This window comes from Montipora foliosa, chromosome 6 (assembly GCF_036669935.1).
Source record: "Montipora foliosa isolate CH-2021 chromosome 6, ASM3666993v2, whole genome shotgun sequence".
In the NCBI taxonomy this organism is placed as follows: Eukaryota; Metazoa; Cnidaria; class Anthozoa; order Scleractinia; family Acroporidae; genus Montipora; species Montipora foliosa.
Genome location: NC_090874.1, coordinates 47,060,442 through 47,076,163, shown reverse-complemented (window position 1 = coordinate 47,076,163; position 15,722 = coordinate 47,060,442). Strand labels below are relative to the sequence as shown.

The 15,722-nt window shown below is 39.2% G+C and overlaps 3 protein-coding genes across 3 annotated transcripts; 1 reads left to right on the top strand and 2 right to left on the bottom strand.

Moving 5' to 3' along the window:
• Nucleotides 1-491: 491 nt before the first annotated feature.
• On the top strand, nt 492-1,976 carry LOC138005647 (D(3) dopamine receptor-like). Its single transcript, XM_068851842.1, has one exon. The coding sequence runs from the start codon at nt 492-494 to the stop codon at nt 1,380-1,382; it is 891 nt and encodes a 296-aa protein (XP_068707943.1). The 3' UTR covers nt 1,383-1,976.
• Nucleotides 1,977-3,292: 1,316 nt separating this feature from the next.
• Nucleotides 3,293-4,886, bottom strand: LOC138005646 (histamine H2 receptor-like). The gene is made up of 2 exons (XM_068851841.1): nt 4,353-4,886; nt 3,293-4,319 (listed from the first exon to the last, which is right to left on the bottom strand). Exons 1-2 carry the CDS (start codon nt 4,725-4,727, stop codon nt 3,882-3,884), a joined length of 813 nt encoding a protein of 270 aa, XP_068707942.1. The 5' UTR covers nt 4,728-4,886; the 3' UTR covers nt 3,293-3,881.
• Nucleotides 4,887-14,636: 9,750 nt separating this feature from the next.
• On the bottom strand, nt 14,637-15,722 carry LOC138004901 (octopamine receptor beta-1R-like). The gene has a single exon (XM_068851199.1). It carries the CDS (start codon nt 15,549-15,551, stop codon nt 14,670-14,672), a length of 882 nt encoding a protein of 293 aa, XP_068707300.1. The 5' UTR covers nt 15,552-15,722; the 3' UTR covers nt 14,637-14,669.

Sequence of the window (15,722 nt, the reverse complement as noted above, 5' to 3'; positions counted from 1 at the left end):
TTCAATTGATGCAATAGGGTCTCTTTTCTCTATCCATGAGCCTACCGACTCTCGTATATGAATGTAGGTGAAAAATATGGCCGTCATTCATCTGTCATCCACCTTTTTGCATTATCAACAGCAACTATAGACACCGCGCTGACAATGTTCTGTCCGTTGTCCGTCAAAATCAATTTAACAATCATCGTCATTCCGTTAACCTAAGCAACTAAAACACATATAGCCAGATAAAATATCAAAAGCGACCGATTCTTCATTCTATTGGCTTAAACTCTAGCACCTGGCATTGTGGATCACTTTGTGGATGACGTTTAGATAATATGATTCTAAACAGAAAAAGTTATAGGAAACCATATTTGGTTTGTTACGCTAACTTCGAGCTCACTTCAAGTGTTCGACATCACAGAGTGATAACGATATCGCTTCTGTATCTTACTCCGTTCCATAATCAACATGCTGTAAGGCAGGAACATTTGTTAAACCCGCGCGAAATGAGAACCTGGATTTGGATCATTGACTGGTGTCTTACCATTCTGGCAATAAGTGGAAATGGAGTTGTTATCTTTCTCGTGTTGAGTAAACGACAGCTTCACACCAAAACCAACGCATTTCTCACCTCGCTTGCAGTGGCGGATTTTTGCGTAGGCATATTTGTTGTTCCCCTCTTACACTTTTGCGAAATTACAAAAAGCTACAAGTACGTGAATGGTCCTCCGCTACCTATGCTAACTTGGGTTAACTTGATAAGATGGTTATTCGTTTACGCTTCCATAATAAACTTGTGCAGCCTGGTCTTGGATCGCTACATCGCAGTTGTCAAGCCCTTTGCGTACTTACGTTTTATGACTCGTCGTCGTGTCATCTGCATTATTTCCTTGGCTTGGGTCATTGCAATTGTTCCATTGATTTTCCCAACAGCGGCGATAGTTTTTTCCAACCATGTCTTTTTTACAATCTATTCTCTTATTGTTGCCATTTTTTATGAGTTTCTTCCGTGTGTTATGCTAGCATTCTGTCTTTTATCAATGGTGCACGTCGTATTTAAGCATAGAAGAGCCGCACGTACCTTAGCAAGACAGTTACGTTTTAACCATAAAACTTTGATGAAAACTTGCAACAACATGACAACCGTTAAAATAACAGCAATTGTTGCAGGTTTTGCTATTATGTCTTACAGCATACATATACATTGTTCTGTGATAATTTTTCTTAATCCTAAAGCAGACTGTGGTGACTTCGAGTTCAAAATTCCAGTATTAGTTTCCAATTCGGCTTTAAACCCCTTGGCGTACACTTTCTTAAAAAGGGACATAAAGAAAGTTTTCAAGCAACTTGTAAAGTCCACTTTCAAGCGACCAACAAGCAGGCCGGTGAATTTGTAGCACTTAAAAACCGTGGTTGAAAGGCTAGTTAGTAATGATCAGTATAACTTATCGTCCTCGCTGTATCAACAGTTTCGAAAACGGAAAAGAGTCACTGATTGTTAAAATGACGTTTTTTTATGTCGTCGTACCACAGCTCGAATAGAACGTAATCCTAGAGTGGTAAGAAGGCTTCAAAAATGCCTGAGTTTTACTTTGAATGTGAAAGGGGTTTATTTTGGTTGAATGCTTTACATTGTAACCTTAGAAACTCGGTATCTTCAGAAAAGCCGAAGTACGATCTAAAATCTAGTTTTATCCCCCTCGAATGCGTACTTCAGCACATCAAAACACTTTAAGGCGATAAGGCATCAAGTAAGTCTCAGTTGACTTGAGTTTCTGTCGCACTTATGGCCTATTTGGACCTAAGTATGAACTCACTAATTCTGTCCACAAGCAAACATATGTTCCCTGGTGCTCGTCAATTGCTGTGCACTGCGGGTAGTCTGGCACACAGGGCATTTATTTTTTATTCTTTGGCAAACCAAACGATGAATTGCCGACTACCGTTTTGAAGCTACCGCCAGCGACAGGAGTTGATATCAGTCATAAGGAGACCGGGACCGCTAAGCCTGACTTGCGACTCAAAGGCTAATTATATTTCTTCTTGTTTTTAATTTCTGATTCTTCTTTTTAAAAGCTTTCAATAGGATTTTGAGAAGGAAGTAAAAGTTCAGCAAACGTAGTTTCATGTCAGTTTTGTGATTGGAACTCGAATTTTAGTTAGTGGAATATCTGTGGAACGATTTCCTAGTTATTGACGGGAGGAAACTTTGGACATACAAGCTTAGAAAAGTGCTGAAGCGATTACCTCGAAAAGCCACACACCCCTTCCTGATTACTTCTTTTAGTTGAATATTTGCTACCCTTCTGGCACTGGAAAGTGAATATTCCGAGAAATAGCGACCCTAAGATGCTGAGTTCAGTTGGATAGATGAGTGACTGCTCCAACGAGGTCTCTCTCCCCATCTCTCACTCTAGACGACAACAAGGTAAATAAAAGTTACCGTCCCTGCCCTCGTGTTTGTTCCAGCTGATACATGGTAGCAATCGCTCCATACCTTCAATAAACTAGCAATTTTCAAAAAGTCGACTTCACTTCAGAGTGTTTACATGAAAAAGGTTAAGCAACCAGAAAGTATCCTGCATGCGCACTTAAGCATTAGCATCAACCAAAAAATACCAAGGGCCTGGTCAGCGCTAACCATGCTTCGAGCAACCCGAGCCAAGTCTTCTCATATCTGAAATATCACTTTCACAAGGGGTGAATAAGTTGAACTTTAAAACATTCCTCAGGCTTACTTGGTTTAGTGCCTTTCAAAAATTTGAACCGCTTTTTCTTGCATGCTAAATAAGGGTACATTATAAGCCACAGCTCACTTCTTTGGGTCAAGAAAATTCCAACATTTTTGTTGCTCAAAGAAACGTTTGCCGGCAGCAGACTCGAGCACAGAATTTTCTCCGGCTATCCGTTGCCGAGAAAAGACCCTGGTTGTTCTTAGTAATATGAATCAGTTCAAGGTTTCTCTCCCACTTAATTCGAAAAGAGCGAATTGGAGCCTGGATTTAAGACTGCACTAACAACTGCCACACCCTAGCTACATTTCCCTCTTCTCGATTAAGAAAATAACACAAACAGCGGTGATAAACATTGTATTCCAACTAGTCAACATACATTTCAGAAGTGACCGTTACGATCTTTGAAAACTATATATATATATATCGTAAACATAAGAGGTCTCGAACCTAGACTGAGAAAAATGATGTGCAGCAGTACGTGTCTAGACATAATGCGGGCTAATACCTAAAACAGAGCAACAACTTCTCACTACTAATATTGACATTGAGGGAAGGCTTTAGCTCTTGAGCCCTTCTGCTTCGAATCTGAACATCAAGTGAGGTTTTTGGGTGACTAAATGGAACCTGGGAAGTGCATGATGGGTATAACAGCATAGAAACCTTTCGCGTTATTTTGAAAGTTTGGGTACAATTCGGAACGACACAGACGAATGAGACCAGCAAAAAATCTAGATTATGCATTTGTCACCCTTTATATTTTGCATAGTACTAAAAATCTGTCCAATCGCTAAGCTATTGGAAACTGTCCAAAGGCTAAGCTAAAACACTTAACTTAAAAAAACTGAAAACAGGAGAAAAAGGCTGAGAGAAACTGTTCCAGGCTCTGTTGATCTATCATCAGCACCGCAGTGTTCAGACGAATCGCGAACAGGTGTAGGTAGAAGATATCCAATTCTTCGAAGGAACAACTGTTTTCCTATGAAGGAAATGCATTCCTTGGTAAGAAAAAAACAACCAAATCCTCTGGAAGCCATCGACAAAACGTTGAGAATTAAAATCTTTGAACAGTCTTTTAACTTCTCATTTGAAACTGGCGCAAAGAGATACCCTCAAAACCATTTTTAAAAGTACTGTTTGAAGTCTTGACTTCAAAATCGATAGTTAGAAAGCGGACTTTGTAAGTTCTTTAAACGCTCTCTTTATGTCCCTTTTCAAAAAAGCGTAGGCCAAAGGGTTCAAAGCTGAATTTGAAATTAATATCGGTATTTTGTAATCATCATCCTCGCACTTTTTAGCGGAATAGACCAAATATATCATAGAACAGCGCATTAAAATGCTGTAACACACGAGGGTAAAGCCCACAATAATTGCTGTTGTTTTCACTGTACTGGTGTCCTGACTTTTTAAAAAAACTTCGTGGTTGAAACGTAACTGTTTTGCTAAAGTATTTGCGGCTCTTTTATGGTTAAATACAACTCGCACCATGGATCCAACGCAGAATACCAGCATAACACAAGGAAGAAACTCGTAGAAAGTGGCAACAATAATCGAATGAATTCTTATAAAGACAGGTTTGGAAAAAACGAGTCCAGCCATTGGGAAAATCAATTGTCCAATTGCAATGACCTAAGCCAAAGAAATAATGCATACGACACGACGACGAGTCATAAAACTCAAGTATGCAAAAGGAATGACAACCGCGATGAAACGATCCAGCACTACGCTGCACAGGTTCATCATGGAAGCGTAACAGAGTGAGAATCTTGTGAAGATTACTACGAACTGCCAAATAACATTGCCTTTACAGCTTTTTGAAATCTCACAAAAATAGAAGAAGGGAACAGCGGTCGTCCCAATCAAAAAATCTGCCACTGCAAGTGAGACGAGAAATGCATTGGTTTTGGTGCGAAGCTGTCGTTTGCTGAACACGAGAAAGATAATTACTCCATTTCCAGTTATTGTCAGAATACTAAGACACCAGTTAATGATCCAGATCCAGGTTCTCATCAGTTTCGGCTCACCTCGTCTCCTCTAATAATAATGAATGGGTAATCTGAGAGTTTTTTTTTTTTTTTTTTAATCTGAAAGTTGATGCACACCAAATTATCTGTGCTCCTTTATCACAGGAAAACAAAGCACAAGGAGATAAACAGGTGGTTCGTTCAATATTTTTGCTGTCACAATTTAGATGAAAAATGTGTACTTTCCGTTCTACCAACTATAGGTTTCGCGGTAATTACATTCTGGTAGTTCCCAAGAGTAAGAACTAATTCTTACGGTTTCCATTCATTTTCATATTATACTGCAGCAGCGTGGAGCTCCTTCAGTTCCAGACTCTATCAGAGGCATGAGAACCATCCAATTTTTTGGACTTTAAGAAACAAATTTTCAACTAGACAATTTCGAATGTTTTCTTAACAAAAGAGTTTGTGTGTATGTATCGACGTCACCATGAAAGAAGTGTGTACAGTTAATAAACTTGGTCAACAAATTGCAGTAAAGAATAGACCTTCTGACAGCTTTCACCCGGCAATAGTTCAATAGCCAGGTAAATGGGAAACCGAATCTAGTGCAATTGTAAGAAGAGATGTAAATATCTGGCATTACGGAACAACGAAGTCCGAAGCATTTTGGGTGGTAAATCATAGGAGGACGGTTTTAGGGCTCACGTTGGGTCAATCGTAAATGAAACGCTGAATAAGACCTTGATTTCGAGAAGCAAGGAGTCTTAAAAAGTCCCCTAAACTAGTAGTAGCTATCGCTAAGCGCCAACGAAACAGTCAATATAATATAGTTTACAGATTTGTATCAGAGTTCCAAAACACCCAACAGTAGTTGTAATTTTTTATTCGAAAGTACTGCAACTCAACTTACCTAGTTAACAATAATACAATGATAGAAATTGCACACTTTGTATGTCCAACAACAATGTAGATGTCAAGGTGTTTTGCAATAATATGGAAAGAACTGCTGTAATTTTTGAACGGCCGTAGTTTTAACAGGAATATACAATAACTAAGTTGAATAAAATCAGTGCCATGTAAAAAATCGCCAAAGCGTTTTCAGACTTTTCAGCGTGGAGCATGTAACGGGCCAGTCAAACGCTCTCGCACATGAAAGTTGTTTCACTTGTAGAATTTTTATTTTGAAAGATGCAGCCATGTATTGCAAAACAAATTGATCGTTTAATTTTGTACTTTGCAGACAACATATTTTCTTTGAAAATTAAATTAAATTGTTCACGACTGAGTCACTCAATGCTTACAAAACGAAGAACAAAGTGCTCTACTAGCGGGCCGAAATCCGAAATTGACAACAGCGGCCGATAGGAATACGTACGCCGGTTTAGCTCGGTTGAGCTCGTTCACTCAATATAGCCAGGTGATCTGGTGACGTAATTTGGAGGACTGGGAAGAAGAATTTTAACGCCGTATCCCACAACCGAACGCGGCCTTAGGCGTTGTTTCCAAACTCCCTGCAGTATTTCCATTGCCAAAACTCAACAGATTATTCCGTGTCTATCTTATTTCCTGTTACTGAATGAACATTCAAGTAGACCTGACGAGATCTAACCTCGCCTCTGCTATGTTGAATTCGAAAATAAGGCCGCGCGAGGTTCTGGGATACGGCGTTAAAATTTTTCTCCCAAGTCTTCCGAATTACGTCACCAGATCACCTGGAGAACACGATGGTTACAAAATAAATATTAAAGAACACTCTAAGCAAGTGTACACAACACAATGGTCAGGGAAATGGGAAAAATGTGTTTTCACACTCACCTCCGAGCACAAGATCAGCAATTTTGTCTAATGACATCACGCATCAAAACACGCGCTTTCATTGGTCCCTACTAAAATCTCCAGGGAATCTTACATTACACTAACGTAGCCTTACATTACACTTTTCCTACAACGATCGAGAATTTTTCTGCCTGCTGCAATACTTCGCGCGGCATTAAGCTGGCCGCCTGGGAAGCCTCGCGTCTTCACTCGGCTTGCTCGTTGGCAATAATTGTTACTGAAGTAAACTCAAAACTGTTAAAACGGTACGGAAATTATTCATTTACCTTTTTACTGCTGGTATGAAGGCTCAGAAGGTTGTCAATTACCGCGTCACGCCGGGTCTGATAATTGAACCTCATCGAATAAATGCCCTCGATGGAAATTAAAAATGTGGATAAGACAAAAAAACAAAATTTTAATAGATTTTAAGGTAAAAATAACGGGTAATATAAATACGACGTTTCAACGTCGCTTCGGTTGAAAATTGTAAGTAAAAAATTAACATATATATGGCGGAAAAGTTGCTTAATATTCACACACTATAGAAATGGTAAAATTGTAAAAAAGAAATAAATCACCTGATAACTGATTATATACAACAGTTAAGGAAAATGTTAAGCCAGGCAAAAACCATTTCAAAAATTAACAACTCAAATTCGGTGCTGCACATTTTACGAACGCTAACTGAAATGTTCAGCGTGACTCAATAAGTGCAAAAGTATTTACATGTAAATAATATGTTTCTTATTGTATTTTATGATACATTTTTAGCATTTTGTTCCTTGTATGTAAGTAGTTATTTCTTTTTTTGCATTCATGATTTTTAATATTAAAGAAATATTACATATTAAGTAACTTTTACATCTCTTCTATATGTGATCCAAAAGATCTAGACAGCAACAGAAACAGACAGTCGTAGAAACAGTGCAACTTTCTTTAATTTACCAAACATGTTTCAACGTTACACCCGTCATCGTCAGAGTTACAAAGTTTGAACTCATCGTTGAATTTAAATAGCGGGGCGCGCAATGTTACGAATTCGTTGCATTGCGTGACAGTGTTATACACTTAAAAGATTGAATAAGGAACAGAAAGGGACTGTAGGGAGAGAGTGAGGTTTATGTGTTTAACCTGTTGATTGAAAATGGGTTTCTTCCATTTAATGTACATGGATTCTTTAAGCCTGACCTGAAATAGTAGCCTGGACTCTGCGTGCTATTTAAATTCAACGATGAGTTCTAACTTTGTGGCACTGACGATGGCAGGTGTACCGTCCAAACATGTTTGGTAAATTAAATAATAACCTATATATATATATATATATGAATTTCTTACATACAACTTTCAAACTTGAGAATGACCGAAGCGCGTCCTCATTTTTTACCTTGAAATCTCTTAACAAGCCTCTCTTATTAAGGATTAAAAACACTGAAACAGTAAAAAACGGTAATGTGAATGATGAAACAATCATGGCACACAGAAATAAAAGGCATAAGCTGATACCGTTCATTGACGTTAACGTGTACCGAGCAATAACAAAATCCTCAAGATGTAATGGTTAGCACAAAATCTTTGGCAAAGGAAGTCAATCATTGTTTCATGCACGTAAAGCACATGTTCATCTGTTCCCTTGCAGCCCTTGCGATGTAAGGGCCTGAAAACGTCCCCTTTTGTTCCAGACACGACAGCTGAACCATAAAATGGCTTCGAGAAGCTCAATTTGTGCAGCAGTCACAGAGGGAGTGAGGAATCCAGGTTCAGGTTCTATCCCTTTTTTCATACTTGTAGGGAACCAGTTAAGTACAGGCAGGTGCCCTGGGTCCCTCGATCCTACCGGTTTGATGACACTAAAGCCGGGCGACTTTGTTGGTAACTCTATAATGAGACCGCCGACAAGGTTTTACTCGATTGTCAAAGTTTCGAAACCGTATTTTGAGAATTCGTTTAAACGTCTCTTTTTCAAAAAGGCGTATGCCAAAGAGTTCAACGCCGAGTTTAAAACTAACACGGGTATTTCGAATTCAAAGTCATCACAATCTTTAGTAGAATCAACGGTTGTAACCGAACCACGTATAAATATGCTGTAAGACAAAAGAAAGCAACTCACAAACGGTGATTGTTATTTTAACTGTGGTCGTGTCGTGACTTTTAAACAAAACTTTGTAGTTGAAACGTAACTGTTTTGCTAAAGAATGCGCAGCGTTGTTATGGTTAAATACAACGCGGAACATGTAGCCAACAAAGAATATCGGCATGACACAGGGAAGACACTCACAAAAGATGGCAACAATTGTGGAGCCAACTTTCATGGAGACAGGGCTGAAGAACGAGAGGGATGCTGTTGGAAAAATCAATCATTAGTAAAACTGCGAAGACCAAGGAAAAGGAATCATGGAGATGACGCGACCACAAGTTATAAAGCTCAAGTACGCAAAGGGTTTGACAACTGCGATATAATGATCCAGCACCAAGCTGCACAAGTTCATCACCGACGCGTAGCCAACATGGCGAGAGTCCGTTTCCTAAGGATTCTGGGTAGAATTTGTTTCCAGAACCTTGAGTCCAAAATTCTGGATCCAACATGTTGCATTCGTTGACCACCTCGCTCGATACTTTTCAATAACGGCCAACAATGTTGCATTATGTTGGATCCGTTTAGCCAGGCCTATATGGGTTAATGAAAAGATACTGGAACTGAAATACTCACACACAGAGACACCAGTTTAATTCGAAATTTAAAAAACTTGGCCCGATTTTATAATGACTAAAGAAAATTAATGCCCCCATGGAATAAGGATTCCCGGATTTGAGCTGTACGCACGGGCGTACGTCCGTATATGGACGCTACGCCACTGCAATTTTATGTACCGCAGGTTATTATTTGAGCCAGTAGACGGGCGACTGACATCATTCCTCCGGCAATCAATCAGTGCTCAGGGGAAGGCCAGGTTTCTTGTACAATTCTATAAGAGGCATGGACAACGTGTGTTAAGAACTAATTTACAGGTCTGTGTGCTGTTTAAAAACCAAAAGAAAAAATGTTTGAAACATGCAAGCAAAATGATTGCTGGTTCAAGCATAGAGAGAAAATTGATAATATAACCTACTTCAGGTATTCAAGGACGTGCGGCTTCATCTGCAGAATTTTTTGAAACAATCGAGTTGCTTTTGAGATATACCAAAGACTCTCAAAAGGCATTTTCAAGAAAAATTTCTAGTTAGCAAAATTAACAGACCTCTTGTGCATTTTGTTAAAACTCACCAAGATCCGTTTCCAAGGTAACAGAGCAGTAGTAATAATTACTAATTAATTTTAATATCAAATGTTTGCTATTGTTAATTCCTGTTGTTGAACAGTATCAACTCGATTTGTCAAGTAAACAAAACACGTTTAAAAGACAATTTCATGAAGGTGCTCGTGACATTACCTTTGAGCGATTGACTCATACGACGCTATAAAGCGTGACGAACCCGTAAGAACGTTTGCGTGGGAGGCTAACGACGCTACTGTAAGAGGTTAATACTGGGTTGCCGTATGGCAATCCCACTTGGAAAATGGGTAGAATTTCTCCGTTTTATTTTATTTATTTTTTTCCGTTTCGGTAAAAGTCTTGCCTGTCACTCCCCCGGTAAGTGGTGTCTTTGTGCATAGAGCCTTCTGCGCGTATTTTCTTAGGATCGAGAGGGTAGTGGAAATGCGTACATTTCTCTGGTGGACACAGTAGAATCATTAACTTAACCTGTAATGGCGTCGAAAGTCATGTAACGCTAATGGCGTTTTAGTGGATCTTTGAACAAAATATACCCTTATGAAGCTCAAAAATGGCAAATCAATTGGATACTGAACAAGACAGGCGACAACATCGACAACAATCTGTCGCCCGTCGAGCCGTCTTTTACCAAGTGTGCTGTTATGTAGAACATTGAAGATTCGCAGGGCAGCGATAATAGTGAATTCAAAGACTAGACAAGGTGGATTGAATGGAATTTCAAGCGTTAAAATCGCTGAAAAGGTAAGAATATTTTCGTAGCGATGCGATTGCGTGTCTTCACCACATGTTCCTTTGATCTCACATTATTGTGTTTTCCGTCAAAATATTCGCTTGTTTTCGCTTTCGCTCGAACATATCTACCTTTATTACATGTCCAGTGAATAGTTTTATCCTCTGGGATGAATTTTCAGTCAAAAAATCGGTTATTTGGGCGGTCAGTGTAAAACGCAGACTGCAGACTGCAGACCGGGGATAAAATGCAGACTGAGGGTAAAATAAATATTAATAATAAAAAAACGAGTCATAAGGATAAAATAAAGATTGTTTGAAAGACAATCCTGTTTTACATCTGTCAACAACTCACATTATTATGACTGCAGGTCGCTGCACCTTTTGGGGATGCGATCGTACGCGTTGAAATCATCTGTGCTTTGTTTTTGCGCTTCGATCGAAAAACCAACAATTATTACTTCGAATACCTGAATAATCTCGGTTGTCTTTTTTCGGTGCAACGAAATGTACAAAGAACTTCATGTATTCCGAGCAATTAGGACGCGGGGATTTCATTGGTTAAGCTATGCGTGATAACCCCTAGGGAGAGGTTATAATTGAAAATTACATCTTCCAGATGCAAAACAAACGAGCTTGTGAACTAAAGGATAAACATAACGTACACGAAAGCGAATGAAAGGATCCTAATAAGAAATTTTTACACCTCCGTCATACTGGCTTAAGCCGACTGAATTGAAACTTTAAATGGTTGCAAAATCCACGTTATCTCTGTCTTTGTTAATTGGTACTGTAGCCATTGCGTGTCAAAATAAATTGAGTTATAGGGTAATTACTCGATTACTTTGTTCAGTGCAGCAAAATGGACAGTTGAATTACGGGGTGGTGACTTCTTTCCCTAAAAGCAACTCACTTGACGAAACTGTCCTTTTTCCAACAACAACAAGGATTCAAACAGCTTCAATTCTTACAGAGTTCGATAAAAATCCGGATTTAAAACATGCGGTGGGGCAACCAAAGCGATGGGAGCTGTGTTGGGGTTTCAGTGTGAAAGTACAAACGGCTACTAACACTCTTATAACTCTTTTTTCATTATTATTTTATTAACCCGCAGTCTGCAGTCTGCAGTCTGCAGTCTGCATTTTACCCTCAGTCTGCATTTTATCGCTGGTCTGCAGTCTGCAGTCTGCGTTTTACACTGACCGGTTGAGGGTGGTTTTTGGCAACAGAGGTTAATTATTCGTAATGCGATCGCTTCCGTTGCCGTTAGCAATGGGTCGCAAATTTGACACTTTTATCGCATTATCACATTACGCATTGAACCACGTTATCTATTATTCCTAAAAATCTAAAAATATTCGTGCCTTATCAGTTTTCGGTCGAATTTATGTCCAAGAAAGCAGATAAATTGCAGAAAATATTAGTTTTGCATCCAAAAATTCGTAATCAACGCTAAAATGACCAAATTTTGCCTAGAAAACATATTTTACTGTTATTTTTCTTAAATTTTTTCGTTCAACTTTCGCTTTTATAAAATGTTTCAGTTGTCTGTAAATAAGTTATACTCTGTTGGAAAGCTTATTTTCTTAGCTTTAAAATGATGTATTTTCTCCCCCTAACTTTAAATATTTTTTGAGGAAAAAAAAACATTTTTTGGCGATGGCTGATTTACCGCGGTTTTCTCGCGGTTGGGAAAGTAGGAAAAAGAGTTAGGCCAGTAGCCAGGTTTTTAACCTCAGAAAAGGATCTGTTTCGTCGTACGAACGTGTGAGGACCTGTGAGCCAAAGGGCCTCTGCTGGTATGACTTCTGGGTGACCCCTTAATAACTTCTTACTAACCGAGCGCGAGGGCCGTACCGCCAGGGAAATATTGGCCCGCGGTCGTGGCAGTACGGACCTCGCTGCGCTCGGTCCGTACAAAAACGACCCAGGGCCAATATTCCCCAGTACGGATCGAGCTAGCTCGGTTAGTAAGTAGTTTATTATATGGTTTTTTAATTACCTTTTGCTTTGTTTTTGCAAGCCCGTAATCGGCCCGTGGGCCAGTCACAATTTGCCTGGAACGCTGCACGTACCACAGGCAACCCAGTGTACCCTCACAGAGGGTCTAGTTTAACAAGGAGACTACGAGTTCGAGTTTTCCGAGTTAATAGATAGTCAACGTTACTATTTGATTCATAGAAAACAAACGAGAACCAGTGGTCTAATTCTTTTAGTAGAAATCCACTCACATACTACCTTCGACTTTATTCCAGTTTTATTGATTTTGTTTTGTTTTTTGTTCAAAACACCGGCTTTTTTTGCTACTCACTATCTAAGCCAATAACCAGGGTGACTGCCAACATGCCCGTTTACATACATCGGTCCGACTTCACCAATTTCAATTATAACCAGTGTAGCTTGGCAGTTGTCCGCTGAACCTACCTTAGTTTTTATGGCCTGGCTCCGTCGAGTCTCCTGTGCCTCAGTGGTATAGCTGCATCCAAATTAATAATCGAAAGGTCAAAAGCTCGACTGCTGCAAAGAAGCACTCGGATTCTTTCCGAGTATACCCGAGTCACAAATGTCGAAAAATATACATAATGTAGAATGTTCCATAGTGAGACCTGCCGTATGTAAACAGTAAACTGGGTAAATATGTTGCCACAACCATCATCACTGAAAAGTCAATCTATTGTTTCACATCGCTTTGCATTTTTAGCCATAGTACACTCTTTTTTTTTTATAAGAACCTTTGTTATGCCCACCTCCAGGCTGAGATTAACCAGAATTCTAAGAACTTACCAAGGCTGAGAGTCAGTTAAGGACGTCTTTACTTTGCTTATTTGTATCTGCTTTTGTTTTTTGTGAGTGGTACACAATGAATGTAAAAGAATAAATGAATAATATGAATAATAAATGAATAATAAATGAAGATAAAAGAAATGTAAAACTGTAGTCTGACGGGACAATTAACTCAGATATTTAGCACGGATATTTTTTTATTGCACGATGCAACTGAAAAAGTGGAACATATAGCAGACCTCAACACCTTTATGAAAATTTTAAGAACGTTTACGTACAGGTTGAAATCACCAAAAAATTAGAACGTTTAGCCTCAGCCCCAGAATTAGACGTCCTTAGCAAATATCGAAAACCAGTACCTGGTAAGCGGTCAACTTTAAATAAGCTGATCTCGATGATACTGGTCAGCGAAGACCTTGTTTTGACAGCTGTCAATTAACCATAACATGGATGACTGGATGTCCAATATCAAAGATGTTGGAGTCCGTGGGGAATAAAGGCTTTGTCTTTGCATTGTCTTTGCCCGTCCAGCCTCGCACTGAATGAGAGGTTCGACGGGCAAAATCATTTGTTTGGACATTGAGTGATATGGGTCTATAAAAAGCGGGCGGAGCTCCGCTATCACGTTCCCTATCAAAAAATGAGAAGGGAGAATGATGGCAGGAAAGTTCAAAATTAAAATTAAGTCAAAACACGAGAAGAACGTGGGACAAAAATGCGAAAACTTCATTCTGACGCGAGCAATATCGCGTCATTATCGCATAAATTATAAATTTGTGTGAATTTATGTGTCTGTCCACCTATTGACAATAAAAATTAGCCAATGAGCGCTCGAGAATTTTGCAGTCATTGTAAAAGTCTTTTAGATGGAATCTGCCAGGAACGATAACCCAAGTGTTTCACTATATATAATTGCAGCTTGTCAGACCCTAACTTTGACAATTACAGGACAACATGACCCTTTACACCCATCGCTCCCACTTCGATAATTTCAGTTCAGTATATAGCAATGTAACGGACATTTCTCACATGAATCTATAATATTTCAGTAATGATCTATTATAGCTCCCCCGAGTCTCTTATGGCTCAGAGGCAGAGCATGCCATTAGGCCAGAGGGGAGCGCTATTAACTTGGATATCTCGAGTATACAATGCTCGACAGCGTCTTAGGATGCATTATCGTCATCACCTTTTTAAAAAATGTACGATCGCCACTAAATAATTGTTCTGATGTCTTCAGTTTTATTTAAAGCGAATAGAGACGGTAACTTGTTCAGTAAGTACCCTTGGAAATAAACAGAGATAACCTGCTGATGTATTTTCTTTATTTTTTGGATACTTGCCGCACCGGAAAACAACTCCGAAAAGCTAAAAAAACATTTTCACTGAAAGGCTGGTCTCACCTCATTTTCCTTTCTTAAAAGCACTTTATAGACACGTTTACATTCTCTCCTTATATCACTTTTAAAGAAAGCGTAAGTAAATGGGTTTATCGCGGAATTAAAGACAACAATTGGTATTCTATAGTTCAAATCATTACACATACTATTCAGAAGAATGACAAATCCGCAACGAAAATAAATTGCGCAGCTAACGAGAAACACACCAATAACGATTCCCATCATCACCACCGCATATTTCTCACGCGTTTGGAGGTAAACTTGGTGGTTGAAACGAAGCTGTTTTGCTAACGTTTGTGCTGCTTTGTTGTACTTGTAAACTAAGCTCCACATCGACACAAAACACAGAAGTAACATTAGGCAGGGAAGAAACTTGTACAATACGATAACAAACCAAAAGAAGATTGAAAAGATAAGAGGCGTCTTCAAAGTTAGGAACAGAGACGACTCCGTCACTATGAAAATAAATGCAACTCCCCAAGAAAGAAAAATCATCTGTGTGACTCGACGCCTCGTCATAAGATGCAAGTATTTCAAAGGCGTTACAACGGCTAGATAGCGATCCAGTACTAAAGCACACAAGTTTGTTACGGAGGAGTCCAAAAAGAACCAGCTAATAATCTCGATAGTTCCTGGTTGGTGAGGTGAGGAGTCGTAGTCGGAGGCGGCATTGTTTGTAGAGAAGAACAGAGAAGGGACAACAGTCATCCCAACACACATATCGGCCACAGCAAGCGAAACGACGAACACGTTGGTCTTGGTGCGAAGCTGGCGTTTGTTGCATACTAATAAAATTATAAAACCGTTTCCAAATATCGTTAAAATGGAAAGACACCAGGCAACAATCCAGAAAAAGGTTGTCATAATGTTCTTGATTGGTTGATTCCTAAGGAAAATCCGCAATTAAACTTTTCTTCAATGCATATAGTAAGTCGATACAGGAAGCTTCCTCCTTTTCGTTATTCGCGTTTGTATTTTGCACCTCAGAAAAATACGAGTAATGCGCGATTAATGGATTTGAAAGGGTTCAATCCA